This window comes from Haliotis rubra, unplaced genomic scaffold, assembly GCF_003918875.1.
Source record: "Haliotis rubra isolate DU_JTF1 unplaced genomic scaffold, ASM391887v1 Scf154, whole genome shotgun sequence".
NCBI classification, from domain to species: Eukaryota; Metazoa; Mollusca; class Gastropoda; order Lepetellida; family Haliotidae; genus Haliotis; species Haliotis rubra.
In genome coordinates, this window is record NW_025765492.1 from 1187433 (window position 1) to 1209308 (window position 21876).

General features: G+C 38.9%; 1 protein-coding gene across 1 annotated transcript; it reads left to right on the forward strand.

Moving 5' to 3' along the window:
• The first annotated feature begins 5969 nt into the window (after window positions 1-5969).
• On the forward strand, window positions 5970-20460 carry LOC124270735 (clavesin-2-like). Its single transcript, XM_046705772.1, has 6 exons — window positions 5970-6051; window positions 9199-9370; window positions 10854-11284; window positions 11839-11949; window positions 15385-15569; window positions 16127-20460. The coding sequence occupies exons 2-6, from the start codon at window positions 9238-9240 to the stop codon at window positions 16233-16235; spliced, it is 969 nt and encodes a 322-aa protein (XP_046561728.1). The 5' UTR covers window positions 5970-6051; window positions 9199-9237; the 3' UTR covers window positions 16236-20460.
• Window positions 20461-21876: the final 1416 nt, after the last annotated feature.

Genomic DNA, 21876 nt, shown 5'->3' on the forward strand with positions numbered 1-21876 from the left:
TTTGACACCGTGGACCACTCATGGCTCTTACAGCGTCTCAAACTTGAATTTGGCTTAAACGGTGCTGTTCTAGATTGGATGGAATCCTACCTCTCAGACAGATGTGAAAGAGTTATAGTGCGACAATCAAGATCACAAAGCTGAGATATCAACTATGGTGTGCCACAAGGATCAGTCCTTGGACCCATGTCTTTTTCATTGTACACAACACAACTCGGCAAAGAGATAGAGAAACAGGACGTTGATCATCACCTGTATGCTGATGATACCCAGCTCTCAGACAGCCTGGTCGTTTAAGACTAAAATCTAACTCTGAGCAAGATTAATAACTGCACAGATAGGGTCCTGGATGTCATCCAACAAGCTGAAGTTAAACAAGAGCAGGACTGATGCAATGTTCGTTGGTTCCATGCTGACGAAGGTGAAAGAAACACACATTTCAGTTGACCAAGAAAGCATTACCTTCGTGACTGTAGTAAAGAATCTTGGTGTTCTCATGGATTCCAATCTTAGCATGGAGCAACAAGTACAAGAACTTTGCAGAATATGCCATTTCCATCTCAGGAATATCGGCACCATGAGACACCTAATAACCAAGGATCCGCTCCCTCATATTCTCTAGGCTAGACTACTGCAATAGTTTATTGTCTGGAATGTCACAAGAATCCGTTTCAAGACTTCAACGCCTACAGAACACTGCAGCAGGCATAGTGACTCCTACACCCAAGTTCTCCCACATACAGCCAGTTCTGAAAACTCCACATTGGTTGCCTATTCAAGCCAGGATAGAATTCAAGTACTTACACTCGCATTTAGATGTCTAAATGGTACAGCGCCACCGTACCTCTTTCAGCTTATTAATCAATATCACCCAACCAGAACACTATGACCCGTAACTCAGTTTATCTGTATTGTTCCTAAGTGGCGACTTAAAGGATTTGGCTACGGACGATTTCCCACTCAAGCTGCAATCCTCTGGAATTCTCTTCCAGAAGAGTTGAAAAGAGCTCCAAGTGTTGATGTTTTCAAGTCAGACCTAAAGACCCTGCTCTTCAAGAAATACTACCACCTTACTAAATTTGAACTAGTCAAATTTGTAGCGCTATGAGCATACCTTCTGGCGTGGAGTTTAGCGCATTACAAATGAGCTCTTTATTATATTCTGTCAGTTTCCAGATGAAACTGGGAGACGGAGAGTAGTTCTCTTCCATCCAGACGATGATCAAGTCCACAAATCAGCGGTATCCATGGCTACAATCTGCAGTGTGTTTTTGTTTCAACCGTCATCTCTCCAACATGAAGTAGTGGAACCATGACGTCATATCTGCTGGAGAGATTTTGGACAGCTAGAAACCTCTGACAAATTCCACCATCACTGGCAAACGTATATCACCGTGGAAGGGGATTATCATCAGAATACATAATTTTAATGTCCATGGGGCAAATCTTTCAGTGGGAAGCTCACAAATCAGCAATCGCCTTTTGTATTGTCTAAGTCAATATTTTAGAGACATAGTCGAGGTATATCGGTTTAAATTAATCAACAATATGGAAGCAACACATTCCTTTGACTGTGTGGAATATAGTTGTAGGTAGGCAAGAGGTCAAAACGTTCGCTCGTCACGCTGGCCGACGATACTTTGTACCAAGCCCATTTCTCGTGTCCGCCGATGTGATGTTGCTGCATACTAAGAGCGGCCTATAACCTCTCTCGATCACTTTGTCGAAGGGACTAAGTCAGATAAACATCTCTTTCAGATAGTTTCAATTTACACTTCACACTTGAATAAACACCGTGATTAATAAACAATGCTCATTATTCTTGGTGACATTTCAATGAAATGAGTTTAAATATTTATTCGACATTTTAAAAACACATTAAAAAATAACGCAATACTTTCTTGTCTTGCACTCGTGACAATTTCCACCAACGGGAACACTCATGTAGATTGACACGACCTACCAAATCTACTGACAGACAAACGTTTCGCTTGCGAGTTGGTATACTGATGAATATCGACCAGGATGCCTTTTTACAATGCGATCTTACATTCCAGACTTCCAGGTATCTAATGGAAATATCGACAAATCTTATAGCCATATATTTAGAAACGTCCAAGATACCATGGATACCTGATGAAAAGTAGATCTAATTGTACCTCCAGGCGTTCACGCATGATGTGAATAAAGCAGCGGTAGCTATTAAAAGGGTTAGGAAATACATGTATATAGTACCATGGTAACAAAATATGTCATTTCCATGATTAGTTTCAGTTTCAGAATGTCAGTGCTAGTATGGCACATTGTAAACCTAAAAAAATGTATATGGTCAGAAAATATATATATACAGGATACAATATGAATTAGAAATAGGTGCTAGAATATTTTCCTGGTTTCATGTTCGATTCATCATGTGTTCAAGTCATCAGTAGACCGCCTCCGTGGTGTAGTGGTTAGAGCGTCCGCCCGGAGAGCGGAAGATCGCGGGTTCGATCCCCGGCCGCGTCATACCAAAAGACGTTAAAATATGGTACTTGTTCCTCCCTGCCTGGCGCTCGGCATTAATGGGTACAACAAGCATTGGTCGGCTCGGAGTCAGTATAATGTGTCTGAGTGGGATATTCATGCTTCACTGCGGCATGGTATCTCAGTGCTCTAGCACTATAAAACCAGCTTCAGTCTGGGCTAGTACAAGCAGCCGCACATACACATACACACACATGCACGTCGTCATATGAGCGAAATATTCTCAAGCACGACGTTAAACCCAATTTCACCTCACCTCAAGTCATCAGTGACGACAACCGACGTCAGACACATCCCGTTACTCGATTATCTAGGCCATGTGCACCTGAATGCAGCTTTGCGTACTCTCAAACGTGCCGAAGCTTTCCGGATGCTGGTCTGATATAGTGAATGTGAAATAAAGTTCAACGTTACCCTTTGTATATTTATGCATATAAGAGAGTTATAAGTTATTGGTTACAATTATGGTGTATGCCAGACAATCGTTACCCAAAGAAGTCTCATAATATGGCAACCAAATGTAAGTCTTTATAGTAACATTCTCATTAAAGCACATATTCTTGTACTTTTGTTGGGTTGAGCCCCATCCGGTACTCGAACCCACACCCTCAGAGTCAGGCACCTAATCGCTAGCACACAAAGTCAGCCGCCTAACCCGCTCAGACCCGTGAAGGTCCGGTTGAGAATGAACCTTCAGTAAACCATGCATGTCGTAAGAGGCGACTAACGGGTTCGGGTGGTCAGGCTCGCTGACTGGGTTGACACACGTCATCGCATCCCAACTGCGTAGATCGATGTTCATGCTGTTGATCCCTGGATTGTCTGCTCCAGACTCGATTATTTACAGACCGCCACCATATAGATGGAATATTGCTGATTGCGGCGTAAAACTCAACTCACTCACTAACCCGCTCAGCCACCGCGACTTCCACAAAAAATGGAAGTCGGACAACTGGTAGTCTTGACTGCGGACTTTGTGTATCCGTCTGATAAGCGTTAATGCATTGGCACGGCTCCCACGGCCGAAAGTTATGATGACACGATGTCATTTAGAAAGTGGTCAAATGTAACATATGTTGTATTTGGGATTACACTTTCTTCGTAAAGTACAGATTCTTGAACTTTTGTTGGGTTGAGTCCCATCTGGGAAAAAATGGAAGTCGGACAACTGGCAATATTCTGGTAGTCCGACTTCCATTTTTTGTGGAAGGTTCATTCTCACCCGGACCTTCGCGGGTCTGATCGGGTTAGGCGTCTGACTTTGTGTGCTGGCGATTAGGTGCCCGACTCTGAGGGTGTGGGTTCGAGTCCCGGATGGGACTCAACCCAACAAAGGTATAAGAATATGTACTTTACTAAGAAAGTCTAATCCCAAAAATAACATATGTTACATTTGACCACTTTCTAAATGGCATTGTGTAATCATAAGTCTATATTGTTTAGCATAGGTTTTGGTTATGTCTGGGAACAGCAGTACGAAGGCCATCCTAAATGTTTCATATCTGAATTCTTACCTCGTCTGAAATTTATTCATGAACAAGACTGGCATAGTTACTTCATAAAGGTAAAAAACCCACTTTATCCTACTCCTTTTTAGAAGTCTCGTTTGGTACACATCTTGACCTTAGTTTCGATGTTCCTCACATGAGTTAATTATTGAGACTGGAAGGTATATTAATACTGAAAGAAATAAAACACTGTGTTGTGTATGCCACAAAGTATATGTGGAAAGCCACTACTATACCTTCTCTTAATTAGCACGCCCCTCTTGTAGCCAGTTCAGTGAAAATTCTGTACCCACAAAATATTACTTACATCCTTCTAAATCTGAGTTTAATACCCTCATGCTAGTCAATGATTGTACCCTATTTTAAGAATCTAGCAATGTATATTTACCATGCAATGTCAATCTGTAAAACACTAACTTGAATGTCAACATTTGATCGAATTATAACACTTTTCCTTGACATGTGGGCACCTGTATGTCCTATACACTAACGAAATAAGAATTCAATTGAATTAAAGTTCAAGGTAGCGATGTGCATCCACGTGTGTCCATGCGTACCGGTATATGTTTTGCGTGCGCTTGAACTTATGATAGTTTGATAGTGCTAGCTATAGCATCTTTATTGACGTGCACATATATCTTTGGAGGGACTTTACATCAAACCTTAAACATTTAAGTGAGTGAGTGAGTTGGTTTTACGCCGCACTCAGCAATAGTCCAGCTATATGGCGGCAGTCTGTAAATAATCGAGTCTGGACCAGACAATCCAGTCTTCAACAGCATGAGCATCGATCTACACAATTGGGAACCGATGACATGTGTCAACCAAGCCAGCGAACCTGACCACCCGAACCCGTTAGTCGCCTCTTACGTAAACGTTTAAGCGCCTTCCTTGAACCACAGGAATGCGTAGCTGTTGACAAATGAACTGTCGGGTAACAGAAAGTATACACTTGAAAACTGAATTGAAAACATTATTAAAGATACTGGATCATAACAACGCAATGATCATGATGTAGTTTCTGCTGGGCTAAAAGCTGTCTCCTAAACAATACAGACTACAGGTGCCATAACAACAGTGATACCCATATCACACACATCACCATGAAAAACACATATTTTTGTTAGTTTCCTTTTTTAGCTACCATAAAACGTGGCTAGATTCTACTTTCATTAGCCCTGCAGTCTATGGAAACATGCACCCTCGTTATTGAACAAGGCGCGCCGTGTAGGACACATGGTCCACCAAAATAGGTTTGTGTACAAACACTGCATTAACTGAATGAATAAGAAAAACCGCATGCTGTGAGTACACGCCTGGTCAACTGTGAATGGAAAAGAATTAAGATTTAAAAAAATAATTAATATGTCACCTTAATTGATCCTGAGAAACAATATTATCCACACCGCGTTTATAATGACCTTGTAACCTTATATGCCGAAATAAATAAACGCTTTGATTTTTGTTCTTCTGGTGGTAAGCTATGGCTGCTCCACACTTTCAGCACTTCAGCATCACCTTTCAGTTAACTGTTGGTAAATATCGATACTTGATCCTTAAATCCTGATGGGCAAATTACTTTCATGAATTCACTTCTATGAATTACTCGTGTATTGTTACAAATAACGTTCCTTTATAAATGGATTTTCTTCTCCTCTGAAAGTCTTTGGAAACGTCGCTTTGCTTTTCATTTCAACAATCTTTCTCATAGAAAGCGTGTGAATGGGGGGAGGTATAATTGTGCCCAAATTTCTTCAACAATGTTACGTTTAGTAAAGTTGTATTTATGAATATCAAAACGTGACTATCTATACAAGGGAAACATAAATATGCAACGTAAACAAAATACTAGAAACACTTTTAGAGGACGGAAGGTGAGTAAATAATAAATTTTAGAATTTAATTATGACACTTCCGGTGCAATAACAGCTCCCACCATTATATGTCGGCTGCATGAATATCTTGCCGCAGTGAAGCCGACGCACTCGGTCATACTGGCACAACCCAACACCTGCAGGTTTGATATAGCCTTTTAAACTCTATATTATGTAATTGTTATCACTTCTGAATAATAAAATCAGAACAGCGTTACGAGCGGTGCGTTCATAACACAGTGTATTTAACCGCAGCGACTGGAATCAACGCGAGCATGGGAACTGTCACATTACAATTTCAGTCTACAAGACCGGGCAGGGACGGGTAACTCGGGAGGGTGGGTGCTGAGGAGGACCTGAGGGGCCCCACAGCACTAACCGGACCTGTGGTTAGGCACGTGGTTTATTAGTTACTGACATTAACTGTAAAATTCCATGGTTACGCTACAAGTCGCTAATGTTCACGTTTCTTCTGACACTGCACGCATTCTTTCTCACTTTTGGACTTTTCAGAAAAGACCAATCAGCGTAAGCGTATGCATTATAAGATCGAGTTATTATGTGTATCTAAATAGTTTTTACTAGCTTACATATGGAATTTATGACCAGACTCGTGCCATCGACACGTAGGGGTAAAGAAATAGCACAGTTATCAAGGTAGTAATATGCAAGGTGTTGGAAAGGAATGTTTTTAATTCACTAATTCTGTTTTGTTTGAAGCAGTGGGGTAACCTAGTTGTTAAAACATTCACTCGTCATGCTGAAGACCCGGTTCGATTCCCCACAGGGTCCATTTCAGGTGTCCCAACCGTGATATTGCTGGAATATTGCTAGAAGCTGCGTAAAACTAAAAGCTCACTCACTCTTTTGTTGTTTCTTTATCACAAAACAGGCAATATTGCTACAAAGTAAGTAGTTGAGTCTGAATTCCAAAATTAAAACAATTTAGGATCTTCAATATTTGCGATATTCTTCCTGTTCAGTGATCATATGATGCTACTGTATCCTACTTTCCATCCAGATTTCCCTGTTACTGTTTTACGCTGATACAAACCCCGGCCTACCTTTAGAATACAGCACCACAAACTTTAAAAATACGTCATAATACCCTTTTACGTAATGTAATGTGATTTTGTTCGAAAGCACGTTCTCGATACAATGCCCTATGACGCCTGCATGGCAACACGGTTGTCTGGCTCAGCGAGTGCGTATAAGCTCCGCTCACTGGTGTTTCATCTCTACGAGCTATGTCATTGCATAAGCCCAACGCTTTTTTCACTAATACGCTCATATTTATTTGTATTACGGGCTGCTGAGGTGTTATGTTTTGTGTATTTTGTATTTTGTAATTTTTTAATTTACATATATATTTTTGTCATTCAGTAATTTGCACCATTACATAGAAAAGTGTTTTATTAGTATTTTATTTTTCGAAGCGGTAATAATGCATTACACTAGTCAGTCGTGTTTGTGCCGGTTCGGTCAATGCATTCTATTTATTAGGATGAATTCAAGGGATTGGGGTTAGGGCTAGGGCTTAGGGCTTAGGGTTAGGGTTAGGGCTAGGGCTAGGGCTTAGGGTTAGGGTTAGGGTTAGGGTTGGGGTTGGGGACCTAATGCAATATAGTAGGTACATGTCTGGTGGTTCGGTCAATTCATTCTATTTATTAGGATTATTTCAGGGGGTTAGGGTTAGGTTTAGGGGTTAGGGTTAGGGACTTAATCCAATATAGCAGGTACATGTCCGGTGTAATACGTGAGTACCATTTGTTGTTTTTCTTTTTTGCATTTTAATACTTTTTTTCACACAAAAACGGGAAACCAAAAACGTCGAAAGTACATTATGAAATGGGTTAATGTAGAAATTTTAGGCTAATGGAAATTGGCCTGGAATTTTCACTCAAGCCTCTTTCACACGCAACATAAATTTTGTTCAGTAATGATTGAGGCTAACTCACCCTCGTGCGATCACTACACATGCTCATGTCTCCCTCATTTCTTAGTGCGATCCACATTATCCTTACAGTGTTCCCTACATCACTTTTCTGTCACAAAATCACCGATTTATATAAAAGCGTCATTCATGCATGCACCGTGAAATCTACGCCTGACGCTTCGGCGTCAACAACCCTTTTTCAGTTTGAGGCATATCGGCTCATTCCACGCCACACGTTAATTTGTAGATTCACGGAATGGGACGAGTGTGCCAAATGGCATCGGATCCATTCGGCAATTGTCCGAAGAATAAAATCACGCGACACCAAGTCTCAAACCCCATAGGCATATCCAGTGGGTGGGGGGTTGCGAGGATGGGCACCCTTCTTTTGTCCTGAAAGTTTATCAAATGACCATTGAAACTCTCATGAAAACGGGTGAAAATCAACTGTGCAACCCCCCTTTCTAAAAAGCTGTATCCGCCCCTGAAACCCCATTGTTACATTGTCCATAGACAGTCTACCTCTGTTAAGAGTGTATTCCCTGAGATGAAATGTGAAGGTTAACTTAGGAATCTGTATGTACCGAACTAATTGTGAATTCAGTAACTATGTAAACAAGATGAATGAATAATTAGTAGGTTTGATGGAAACACTTCAGATTAGGTTTACCATCATATGAGGCGATACAGTGGGTCGAATACATAGCAAAACAATAAATAATAGGCACTGTTATGCAAGTGTGTGTACTCCAGATTGTTCAGTATTTGTAACAGCTAAATGTCTTGAACAAGGCACAAGCTCTGTTTTTGTATGCAGGAAACAGTAGTGGAAGCAGGTTGAAAAGCCAGTGGACCTGTGATGATCCGGGTTAGAATTGATCCTCAGTAACTCATGCTTATTGTAAGAGGTGACTAACGTGATCATGTGGTCAGGCTCGCTGACTTTGTTGACACATGTCATTGCATCCCAATTGCGTAGATCGATGCTCATGCTGTTGATCACTGGAATGTCTGGTCCAGACTTGATTATTTACAGACCGCCGCCATATAGCTGGAATATTGCTGAGTGCGGCGTAAAACCAACTCACTCACTGAAAAGCCAGTGTTCACAAATAGCTGTCCCATCTGCACAGACAGACAATTAATTAGTGACTGCCTTGATTCTTTAAGTTTTGAGGAACTTGTCACTTTGGTTGTGTGTTTGCAATATTTTGAGTGTATTTAGTGAAGGATTTCTTCAGTAAATCAAATAAGACTATTAAGGGATGAGTAGGTGGTCTGGTTGGTAAGGCTATTTTGACGTATGGATTGAGGTTTTATTATGCAATGCTATGTATGTACTCACTTTTCTCAGGTTTGGTGACACTGTTCTTCCTAAATCGTGGATCGTGATATGGCGGAGTATGGATGGGGGCTACCAGAAGAGCTGATCCGAAAAGCCCGCCATGAGCTCCGTGAAGTCCCTGAACAACGGCAAGAGAGTGTGTCGGCAGTGCAGGAACAGATCATAACCAGGCCTGATATCAGTACGTGTTTCGGTAGGGAGAAAGTTGGGATAGTGTGTCAGTTAGTGCCCAAACATTCAAATCTTGGTATTTGATAATCATGCTTGACTTAAGTTGTTTTAGCTTTGTATCTTTAAAAGTAAAGGTGAGGTGAGGTGAAATGGGGTTTAATGTCTCACTCAAGAATATTTCGCTCATATGACGACGTGCATGCATGTGTATGTGTATGTGTATGTGTGGCTGCTTGTACTAGCCCAGACTTAAGCTGGTTTTATAGTGCTAGCTAACTGAGATACCATGCCACAGTTAAGCATGAATACCCCACTCAGACACATTATACTGACTCTGAGCTGACCAGTCCTTTTGTACCCATTAATGCCGAGCGCGAGACAGGGACCAACAAGTACCATATTTGAAACGTCTTTTGGTATGATGCGGCCAGGGATTCAACCGTGACCTTCCGCTCTCCGGGCAGACGCTCTAACCACTACACCATGGAGGTGGTCTTAAAAGTTAAAGACCTGAATAGTGTAAAACGGACATACGGGGATAGAAAGGCATTTTTTTTATGGGTGTCATTGGGCACCAGATATGATGTAGGTTTGCCTTTGTGTAAAAAGTGTGCCCATACCTTTTGATTATCCAACCTAAAACATCACAACAATTAATGCCTTTTCAATTTATTGTTTAAACATCATGTACATCTGTAAATTTAGAACTGGATTTCCTGAACACTATCATGACTGCAAGAATAGTTCAACTTTATCTGTCCCGGATCCATAAACTAAACCACAAACTAACCTATAAACTATGTTATCATCCCAATCAGGATTTCCTGTTATGTGCATTGGTATTCAAATGGCCATGCCCATGTTATGCTGTGAGACTGAGAGTACCATTGGTAAACAGTTTGATGGGTTGCAAAATAGGTTTTGAATCATTTGAGTTGGTCAAAATTTATCTCAGTTTCCATGAAATAATTATGGTAATTTTTTTTTAAAGAATTTTTGTCATGACGCCAGGGCACATTCAAAATATTTTGTCCATTCCATTCCACTATTTCCCATGCCATGCCACGCCACACAAATTAAGCACTATTTCAATCCCTGACACAGTATTTTTATGTTTTGGTCCTTAAACAAACTAAATCTTTGTATTTTCACATAAACTTTTGTCATGGACCCCTCACTTTCAATTTTAATTTCATATGTAATTCTACTTTATGTAAGTATTGATCAGTTCTTTCAATGAAGTCTGCATCAACAAAAGTAATTGGGACGTCTTTGATGATTTTTGTATCATCATTTTTCCAACAGTAATATGAGAAGCATCTTGGATAGAGTCCATTGTTTTTGTATCCTGATGTAAATTAAGGATTTGTTGATGTTTGCTGTCACTCAAGCCCTGTTTCTATATAGATTCAAACCTGTTTTCCTTTCTACATTGTTTTATGTCAAAGGGCAATGCATGCAATTGATTATGTTGTTTTGTGTCACGTTTCCAGAATTTTTAAGAGAAGATGAGGGGTTTATCATCAGGTTTCTCAGAGCCAGAAAATTCAACACACTTGAAACCTTCAAACTATATGCGCGATATTTTGAGTATCGGCAAAACAACCCCAACCTATTCAAGAGATTCCAGGCCTCTGAACCTGGTGTCAAAGAAGCCTTGTATGATGGCTTGCCTGGAGTCTTGCCCGAACCGGATGTATTCGGAAGAAGAATCTTGGTGCTTTATTCTGCGAACTGGGACAATTCCCGTTATGGGCTTGCTGCAATATATCGAGCTATTCTCTTGACATTAGAGAAGCTGGTAGACAGAGATGAAGTTCAGATAAATGGTTTTGTTGTGGTTGTGGACTGGAGTCAGTTTACTTTCAAACAGTCAACTTGGTTAAATCCTAAAATTTTGAAACTGATGATAGAAGGTTTACAAGTAAGTATACTGATTTAATGTCATCTCTTTTGCTACTTAAGGTGTTTTTGTTTTATTTATTATTAGTAATCCTTAGACCATGGCTATGGGTGAAAATGTATTCAAGCCTTTTTCTATTTACCATTTTCACATCAACAAAAAGATACTTCAGTTTCTTTCCTATCTGTTTCTATTTTGTCCACTGACAAAAAGATTTGAGGGACAAAATAAACATTTATTAGTCATGTTAAAATATCAGTATGAAATATCTCTGTATCTGTATCCAAAGTTGATATGAAGTCTGCACTTTGACCTAATGTGAAGATGGTGTGCTGTATTTTCAACTATTTACTCATGGCATTTGGTTCTCACTAGTGATACTATTGTCAACATAACTTGTAGTTTCAGTCGTCCCATGCATTCTGTTCAGTGTTGTCTTTTCATATCATACAGATGGTTGATTCATGCCTACTCTGTTGATCATTCTACTGCATTGAGATCCTGGTGATAGCTGTCTTGTCTGCACACCATGTAGTGTGTTATGAACACTAAGTTAGCCATTGTTTATGTTTCAGGATTGTTTCCCGGCCAGATTTGCTGCCATACATTTTGTGAACCAGCCATGGTACATCGAAGCAATTTTCAAAATGTTACGTCCGTTCCTTAAGGAGAAGAATAGAAATAAGGTACTGTAAACGTAGTATATTTCGCGCAGGTTTTATTTTCGCGCTTTTCGCGCAAAACATTTTAGCGAGAAAATTTATACACCGCGAATAAACCTGTCATTCATTCAGTCTAGCCACGCTCGCCCCCTGAGTTGTTACCATAACACATCAAGTTTGAAGACAGAAATCTACGGGAATCTTAAAATGACGACTGATAGTAGCATAAAGAATCAAACTTAACTGTCGCTGTAATGGATTTCCCAAAACATAATTAAATAATGAGCCAAATCCCATCGCCGTAATTAGCGAAAACAGCAATGTGTGTTGTGGCCAGCCATGGAAATTGGTCACATGACAGATGGTTTGATACAAAACAGATTACCACTAAAACGACTCGGAAAGAAATAAAACAGCAGTATTTTATTTATTCATTTAGATACAAACGTATCATCATGAAGCGAATAGTCACTAACAATCAATCATCTAATTCACAACAACCCGGCTTGTTTGAAATCACAAAGAGCTTCTTATACAGTATAAGTTAATTAGTCAGATCGTCAGAATTCGGAACATAATACTGATGTGTTTTTCATCTCTTCTGGGAGTAAACGGGTTACTGTTTACTAGTATATCGCACAGATAGGGATTTCCTGTGAGTAAGTAATAAATGCCGCCTGACAGGTTCGGCCACTCTGTTTGTTTTCACTGCTATTAGTGGCGGCCAAAGAGACGGCTGGCAGTTCCGGCAATTACTGATTGCGCGAATAATTGACCGTGCGATGTAGTCTAAACTGTCAATTCCGCGAAAATTGCACCACGCGAAAATAAGTACGTTTACAGTAATCATAAGTTGAATAAAAGAAGCAGTAATTTCGTATCGTGTAACTGCGGAATACCACAGAGCTGTTCCTATCTCCAGTGATCTCATAACCCGACATTCTGTCTGGTGCCACAGCTATAGTCCGTTTGACTTCATTTTGGACTGATAAATTGCTCACTAACACAAAATCTAATAACTGCAACAAAACCAAATTTTGCACAGTCACATGAAATCGATAGACCAACTCTGATGATTTGTCTCATAATTTTGGACACCCGAATAAAAAAGTTGTTTAACAAACGATCATTATTTTGTTGTTACGTTTCGCTATTTCTTACGAGTGACGGTCCAAAATGAAGTCAAACGGACTATAGCTGTGTTGCATCCCTTGGACATACCAGAAAACTAAGATCATGGGTTCAAATCCGGGTTTGAGCCCGTGTTTTTGGGTCCCCATTATGTGTCTATGTTCATCAGCACCTTTCCTATCACTTTGGGATTTCCTGTATTGGGATGTTTGTTATGTGACATATCTCACTGGTTATTGGGAGGTTTGTTATGTGACATTTCTCACTGGTTATTGGGATGTTTGTTATGTGACATATCTCACTGGTTATTGGGAGGTTTATTATGTGACATATCTCACTGGTTATTGGGAGGTTTGTTATGTGACATATCTCACTGGTTATTGGGAGGTTTGTTATGTGACATATCTCACTGGGTATTGGGATGTTTGTTATGTGACATATCTCACTGGGTATTGGGAGGTTTATTATGTGACATATCTCACTGGTTATTGGGAGGTTTGTTATGTGACATCTCTCACTGGTTATTGGGAGGTTTGTTATGTGACATCTCTCACTGGTTATTGGGAGGTTTGTTATTCAACATATCTCACTGGTTATTGGGAGGTTTGTTATGTAACATCTCTCACTGGTTATTGGGAGGTTTGTTATGTGACATATCTCACTGGGTATTGGGATGTTTGTTATTCAACATATCTCACTGGTTATTGGGAGGTTTGTTATGTAACATCTCTCACTGGTTATTGGGAGGTTTGTTATGTGACATATCTCACTGGTTATTGGGATGTTTGTTATGTAACATATCTCACTGGTTATTGGGATGTTTGTTATGTGACATATCTCACTGGTTGTTGGGATGTTTGTTATTCAACATATCTCACTGGTTATTGGGAGGTTTGTTATGTGACATATCTCTCACTGGTTATTGGGATGTTTGTTATGTAACATATCTCACTGGTTATTGGGATGTTTGTTATGTAACAGATCTCACTGGTTATTGGGATGTTTGTTACTGGTTAATGTTTGTATATCTCACTGGTTATTGGGATGTTTATTATGTGACATATCTCACTGGTTATTGGGAGGTTTGTTATGTGACATATCTCACTGGTTATTGGGATGTTTGTTATGTAACATCTCTCACTGGTTATTGGGAGGTTTGTTATGTGACATCTCTCACTGGTTATTGGGATGTTTGTTATGTGACATATCTCACTGGTTATTGGGAGGTTTGTTATGTAACATCTCTCACTGGTTATTGGGATGTTTGTTATGTGACATCTCTCACTGGTTATTGGGATGTTTGTTATGTGACATATCTCACTGGTTATTGGGATGTTTGTTATTTAACATATCTCACTGGTTATTGGGATGTTTGTTATGTAACATATCTCACTGGTTATTGGGATGTTTATTATGTGACATATCTCACTGGTTATTGGGAGGTTTATTATGTGACATATCTCACTGGTTATTGGGATGTTTTATTTATGTGACATCTCTCACTGGTTATTGGGAGGTTTGTTATTTAACATATCTCACTGGTTATTGGGATGTTTGTTATGTGACATATCTCACTGGGTATTGGGAGGTTTATTATGTGACATATCTCACTGGTTATTGGGAGGTTTGTTATGTGACATCTCTCACTGGTTATTGGGAGGTTTGTTATGTGACATCTCTCACTGGGTATTGGGATGTTTGTTATGTGACATATCTCACTGGTTATTGGGATGTTTGTTATGTAACATATCTCACTGGTTATTGGGATGTTTGTTATGTGACATCTCTCACTGGGTATTGGGATGTTTGTTATGTGACATATCTCACTGGGTATTGGGATGTTTGTTATGTGACATCTCTCACTGGTTATTGGGATGTTTATTATGTGACATATCTCACTGGTTATTGGGATGTTTGTTATGTAACATCTCTCACTGGTTATTGGGAGGTTTGTTATGTGACATATCTCACTGGGTATTGGGATGTTTGTTATGTGACATCTCTCACTGGTTATTGGGATGTTTATTATGTAACATCTCTCACTGGTTATTGGGATGTTTGTTATGTAACATATCTCACTGGGTATTGGGATGTTTGTTATGTGACATATCTCCCTGGTTACTGGGAGGTTTGTTATGTAACATATATCACTGGTTATTGGGATGTTTGTTATTTAACATATGAAGAACATATTTCCAGATAATAATATGCCACTTTTAAAAATGAACAAGTCACTCACAACTTTCGTGTAACTTCCTGCTGGAATTATGTCATGATTGCTAGCATCTGGAAGAACATAAAATGTTATATGCATTACTTTGTTGGTAGATCCAGATGCATGGTATCAACCTGACAACCCTCCACCAGCACATCAACAAAGACATCTTGCCTGCGGAGTTGGGAGGGACCCAGCCCCCCTACAACAACCAGTCATGGGCCAAAGAGCTCATAGGTGACGAGAATTTCAGCTTCGGAGATCAACATATATACTGGCCCAACAGCTCACAGCTCAAGTAGGTTATCATGAAGGCTTACCTACATACTGCTCAAAGCAAGATAAAGAACAATTCCAGTGGATCAAACTGCTGTGTCCATACCTCGCCAAAAATGTTGGAAATAATTGCATACTTGCTTACTTAGTATAAAGCCTAACTAATCTTAACAGATAAGCAAACCCTCCGTATCAAGCTTGGTTCGAGAAAATAAATGTTGTAAATCTTCAATGCCATAATAATTTAACTTGGTTTCATGGAAACATCATGGAAGTTGAGTCAATCTGTGGACTATATTATTGTATTTTATGAGAACTGATGTAATATGATATCATTTCTTATGATTTGAGTTCCTTTTTCGTACAAAATTTGGGGTCGATGGGATAGCCTAGTGGTTAAAGTGTACGCTCGTTACACCAAATACCTGGCCTCGATTCCCCAAATGGGTACAATGTGTGATTGCTGGTGTCCCCTGCCATGATATTGCTGGAATATTGCTAAAAGCGACATAAAACTAAACTCACTCCCTCTCACAAACTATGGTGACAGTGTCTGATAATTGCCATTGTATGTTTCAGAAATAGGTCCGAGACATTTCCCTTGGATCACTTCTCCAGCAAAGGCCAGTGCCTGCAAGAAAAAAGACAGGGAACATACTTGGACGAAGAGTTCTTCCTCATAGATTGAAGCTGTGTGATCATTGTAGACCGGTTGCCATGTTCTGAGTCCTTGTTTTTATTGTTGGTTGGTATTGTTTTGTTTGTCAAAAGATTGACGTTAAAACTTTCTGTTTTCTTAATTGTGCTGTTAGTGACTATATGACTAGAACTGAGCACTCTCTTCTCTACCAAGTGTCACAACAACACAATAATCACCTGAGATGTAGAGACTTGATTAGCACGTTTGTTATTTAACTGATGACAAATCAAAATTGTCTGTGAAGTCTATCTGCCCAAAATGTGATAGCAGTTTTGTTTTGTTGAGATTATCATCCAACATCCACCTGTAATCATTCTGATCATTCTGATCTTCTTGATATCACTCACATACTGTCTATCACAAAGTCATGCTGGTATAAAATCTGCTTGAATGTTTCTTGATTCTGAAACAAATATCTGCTGAGATGAATTTGTCTGTGTGAAAATATTTTAATCCCATGGGCTTGATACACACTGTACAAACAACATTGTAAAACCAACAGCTACGTACAATTTCTCAGTGAAATAATTTAGTCAGTGATACGTTTATTCATAATTTTAGTTTCTGTTTCAATGTTTAAATCCTAGAAAAGGATGTAGGAAGTTTCTTCAAACAAGACAAGACTATTTGGTGTGTTCTGAAGCATCAGGATGTGCAAGTTAGTTTTAATGCTTCATTGGTCACAGTAATGACTTTAAATAATACTCAGTGGTGTTCTAGTCGACACTCAGGCCAGTCACACGAGAGTATGAATGTTGACACCTTTAAGGTTGTTCATTTGTTGATTGTGGCAAACCTTGACAGACCACTATTTCATCAGTTGCCAGTTTACAGGGCCCGAATCTGGAGTTTAATGTTGCATTGAAGAATAGTGCATTTATGAAGCAATGTGTGTGTGTTTGTATGAGATACGATATTGCAGTTTAACATGAGTACACCTCCCAGACACAGTATACTGACTTTGAGCCGACCATTCTTTGTTTAAGCCACTTTACAAACAGGGCCGGACTGGGTAACAAGTACCTCTTTTTAAAATCTTTTTGTTGACATGTCAAACCACGGGCCTTCAACCCTCTGGGTAGATGCTCGTGAACCATGGAGGTGGTTCTACTGGGTCCTGTTGGAATTTATACACGTAAAACTGTATAAAGCATTGATGTGTTAGGCCAATAATTCTCCTTACATTGCACCAAACTCCATACTCCTGTGCGATGCAATTGTGAAACAATTATTACCCAAGCCAATAGATCAATGCATGCTCAATTTTCATTCTGAGCTCCCTGGGAAGTATATAGCCATGCTGAATTACAAGGCACAGGAAATTACAACTCATCGTTACGGGTATCCATTCGCTGCTGGATGACCAGGTTTTTTTCTGTGAGATGGCCTGTTGGACTCAACCTGACAGATTTGGAGGGTTTTGCCTACCTACAACTGTGACAACAATATTAGATTTTATGAAGAGGTTCAACTGTTTAGCATATGAATTTTTATTTTAATTTCGACACTGAATAACACCCTGCCCATGTCTGAATGGGTGAATAGTTGGTGTTGCTGATGTTTGCATGCCCTGTGTAACCTCCAAGTCTGTATTCATCCATGTAGCCATGTAATCACGTGTTGTCAAATAGTCTGAACATCTCATTCTCACTGTAACAAAGGAATTACATATGTCAGGGTTGTGACTTTGGGACATTATGATGTTATGTTGTTTAAAAATTGAAAGTTTATTATGTTTGTTACAGTGCAATTAGTTATGAGAGAGATTTGCTTCACTGATATCTGAACAGTATTAGAACTTTGTGATTTCAGTGGCATTGCCAGATTGTGTGCATGGTAACACCTGGCAGTGTCTGCCATTATATTCAGTCAGATTATTCAATGTTTATTCCCATTTTGTCTTTTCATTAACTTGTATGCTTTAATGGTCCTGAATTATTTTTCAGTATTAGTTAACACATTTTTATTATTTTTACAGTATTTCATTTTTCGTCATAAGGTACTGATGTTACTGTGTATGTGGAGTTTGCCTTGGAAACTTTACTGTTACATCTATGAAACTATTCCCACTAACCTTCACAGACCTCCAGTAGTGCATCAGTAAACACTAACTGTGGAATTATCATTTTTCCGTTTATTGTGTTTTAAGGTCTACTGACATTTTGCTGAAATATTGCTGAATAAGCATTACACAAACTACATGTTCAAAAAAGAACTACCAGAACATTTTCCATTGAGTGTTTGTCTTGAATAATGTGTAAACCCTGTTTGAACACTGTTTCCTTGTGCCATGGACTGTGCCAACCCTTGAGAAGGAAGTGTGTCATGATATTTACGTTGAAAAGCATGTGTGTTGTCTTCTGTCAACATTTGTTTGTAGAGGTAAGGGTTGTGAACAACTTCTGGGATCTGAGCCATGTTTTGGCATCCACACTGTTTTGTATAATTAATGAATACATATTCTTTCACAGCTGGAAATCCACTTGCTATTGTACACTTATTTCAAAACCTAGATGTTGCCATACTACATACAGTGTAATGCTATTCACTGGTGAAAATATTCTGATAAGTTTGTTTGACATAGTCATGGATTTTCATGCAAACCTAAAAAAAATATTTTCACATTAGCACGTATATGCTTGTATTTGTATTATTTTGTAAATGTAATAGGTTAGAAATGTCTTCCTTCTAGTTGCTAATTGATGAAATATAGATCTGGACTTTACCAGTTCCTTTATTCCCCTGTAATATTGTGAGGAGGAGACTTAGACAGAGCGACTCTGCAGTACCTTAACAATACAGGGAGGCAATACTCACGGAATGAGATTTCAATGGAAGTTCCTTAAGATTATACTGAAAAAAATGTTTAACATTATGAAAAAAGTGAGACCTTTACATCCACATCTTTGTACTTTGGAGATAGTGGAACACTTTGTGGTTGATAACACTTAGTCATGAACAGGTGCTTGTCATCTGCATCACTTACCAGTAATATGTCTTATCTGATAGCCATCACAAGCAGGGATTGGGAAGGCAGGGGCCATGAGCCAATTTGTACATTAGAATAAAAAATGGCCCATTAAAATTTTGAAGTTTACTATTGATACAAGGGCAGTGGCCCATTCTAAATTCAGAAAATGGCTAATAATTCTGAAAATGGCCCATTGTCAAAATTCTCTATCCCAATCCCTGCACAAGGTTCAAGATCATGAACTTTATGTTATAATCCAGTGTATTATATCTCCATTCTGTTGATTAGTACCCTTGACAGTTCACAGATTAGTGTTTCATTGGGTTTGGTTGGTACAGTATTATAGATAGCAGTTCAGTCATTCTATATTGATTCTACATTCTTTGGCAAGTTGGGGAAGTGGGGTAGCCTGATGGATAAGACATTTACCCGTCACACTGAGTTCCTCACATCGTACAATATGTGAAGCATTTTCGGTTTCCCCAGCTGTGAAATGTTGCAAAAAGCAGTATAGTACAAAACTCAATCTCTCACCATGGAAAGTGTGCTGATAAGAGATGGTGAGGTCACTTCCAGGGTCATCATGGAACTGAGATAAAACACACTGGATGATGATGTAAAGGCTGCGAGAGTGCTTCCTCCAATTCAGATTGGTTGCAGTAGAAATTAATAGGTTCCTTCTTTTGTAAGTACCAACATTACCAGGATTTCTACTTTAGGTCATTTATTGGTCTGCTTGTATGTTGTTTACATTAGTTATTATATACTTGTTGTTTATATATATATAAAGTCCCACCATTTGTATATACCGTATCAAAGTCACAAGCAGAGCTGTAGGCTGTGTATATACCTACTGTCATCATGGCTGTTGTTCTTGTTGTACATCACAATGCTATTGTAGTTACTGCCGTTTTGCCTTTTTGTGGATTATCATGTTAGTGCTTTTTGCTGGCATGAAAATTATTTGTAAATGTTTTATTTGTTTTGAATCTCTTTGCTTTTTTCGGTAATATATTTCTCTTATACAAAGTCATGTTTAGTACATGTAGATTTGTTTCTGCTTAATTCTCAAAGCTTTATACACTGCTACAGGTTTAAGTAGCACATGTAATTAATAAGAATGGCAGAATCAGTTACATATATGTGTACCAGTGGTCCAAAGAACTTATCCAGGATGAAAAAGTAAGCCTTTTATTTTTATTAGTTGTTTACAATGGGTTTTTGGCCTTGGACTGATTATTACTGGTACTATTGAATGAAAAACAAAATGTACGTCATTATCATGAAAGTGTGATTGGGAAACAATATCAAAACATAACTGGGTTTTTGTCTTTGTTGGAGTAAAGATTTTTATCCATTCCCCATTTCTTATGAACATTAGTGACAAGTTATTGTGTGGTATTTAATGTCACTTATTTGTTAAGAGACCAACAAATAAAGTTTTCAAATGACATTTAATAAATTTCTACTTGTAATATTTCCTATTTGGTCAGTCTCATAAACCAAAGAATTCAATTATCATTATTATAAGGCCTTAACATACCTCTTGTTTTGTATGATTGGTAAGAATATATTTGTCATTCTGCTTTGCGTGTAATTTGAAGTGATCTTAAAGGTAATTTCTTTAAGTTGTTTGTAACAGTCACACAGAGAAATATAGGGGATGTTTTAAACTACTTGCTTTTTGAAAACTAATATACCATTACTTCACCTCATTTACAGGTATTTGCAGTTGGAAAGAGATAGATCAGTGCAATATTTCTCTTGGACAGTGGTACCTAGTTAATGTGATGTCATGTGGAGCATCAGATATCTAGTTATTGACCAGTGCTGATAGACGAAAGTTGTTCTGCCACAACTTATATTATGCTGTAGCATTGATAAGGCTTCTACCAAAACCAATACTCTAAGGATTAGTGTTCTTTTCCACGGGTTTGCAGTCACCCGTGTTCTGATTTTTTATAAAAAACCCATAGTGTAGATAACAGTTTGGCCATAATCGATAATAGACCATAGTGGTAAGGGTTTGACCAAAAACAATGTGAGACCATAGTGATAAGGGAATTCCCAAAACAGATACTAGACCATAGTGATAAGGGATTTCCCAGAAACAATAGTAGACCATAGTGATAAGGGATTTCCCAGAACCAATAGTAGACCATAGTGATAAGGGATTTCCCAGAACCGATAGACCATAGTGATACGGGATTTCCCAGAACCGATAGTGGACCATAGTGATAAGGGATTTCCCAGAAACAATAGTAGACCATAGTGATAAGGGATTTCCCCAAAGCAATAGTAGACCATAGTGATAAGGGATTTCCCACAAACAATAGTAGACCATAGTGATAAGGGATTTCCCAGAAACAATAGTAGACCATAGTGATAAGGGATTTCCCACAAACAATAGTAGACCATAGTGATAAGGGATTTTCCAGAAACAATAGTAGACCATAGTGATAAGGGATTTCCCAGAACCGATAGACCATAGTGATAAGGGATTTCCCAGAACCGATAGTAGACCATAGTGATAAGGGATTTCCCAGAACCGATAGTAGACCATAGTGATAAGGGATTTCCCAGAAACAATAGTAGACCATAGTGATAAGGGATTTCCCCCAAAGCAATAGTAAACCATAGTGATAAGGGATTTCCCAG

Excerpts from the sequence above, each read along its gene's own strand:
- LOC124270735 (XM_046705772.1), top strand. The coding sequence starts at position 9,238 with ATGGCGGAGTATGGATGGGGGCTACCAGAAGAGCTGATCCGAAAAGCC. Across the intron at positions 11,285-11,838 it reads TGATGATAGAAGGTTTACAA|GATTGTTTCCCGGCCAGATT; the intron begins GTAAGTATACTG and ends TTTATGTTTCAG. Across the intron at positions 11,950-15,384 it reads AGGAGAAGAATAGAAATAAG|ATCCAGATGCATGGTATCAA; the intron begins GTACTGTAAACG and ends CTTTGTTGGTAG.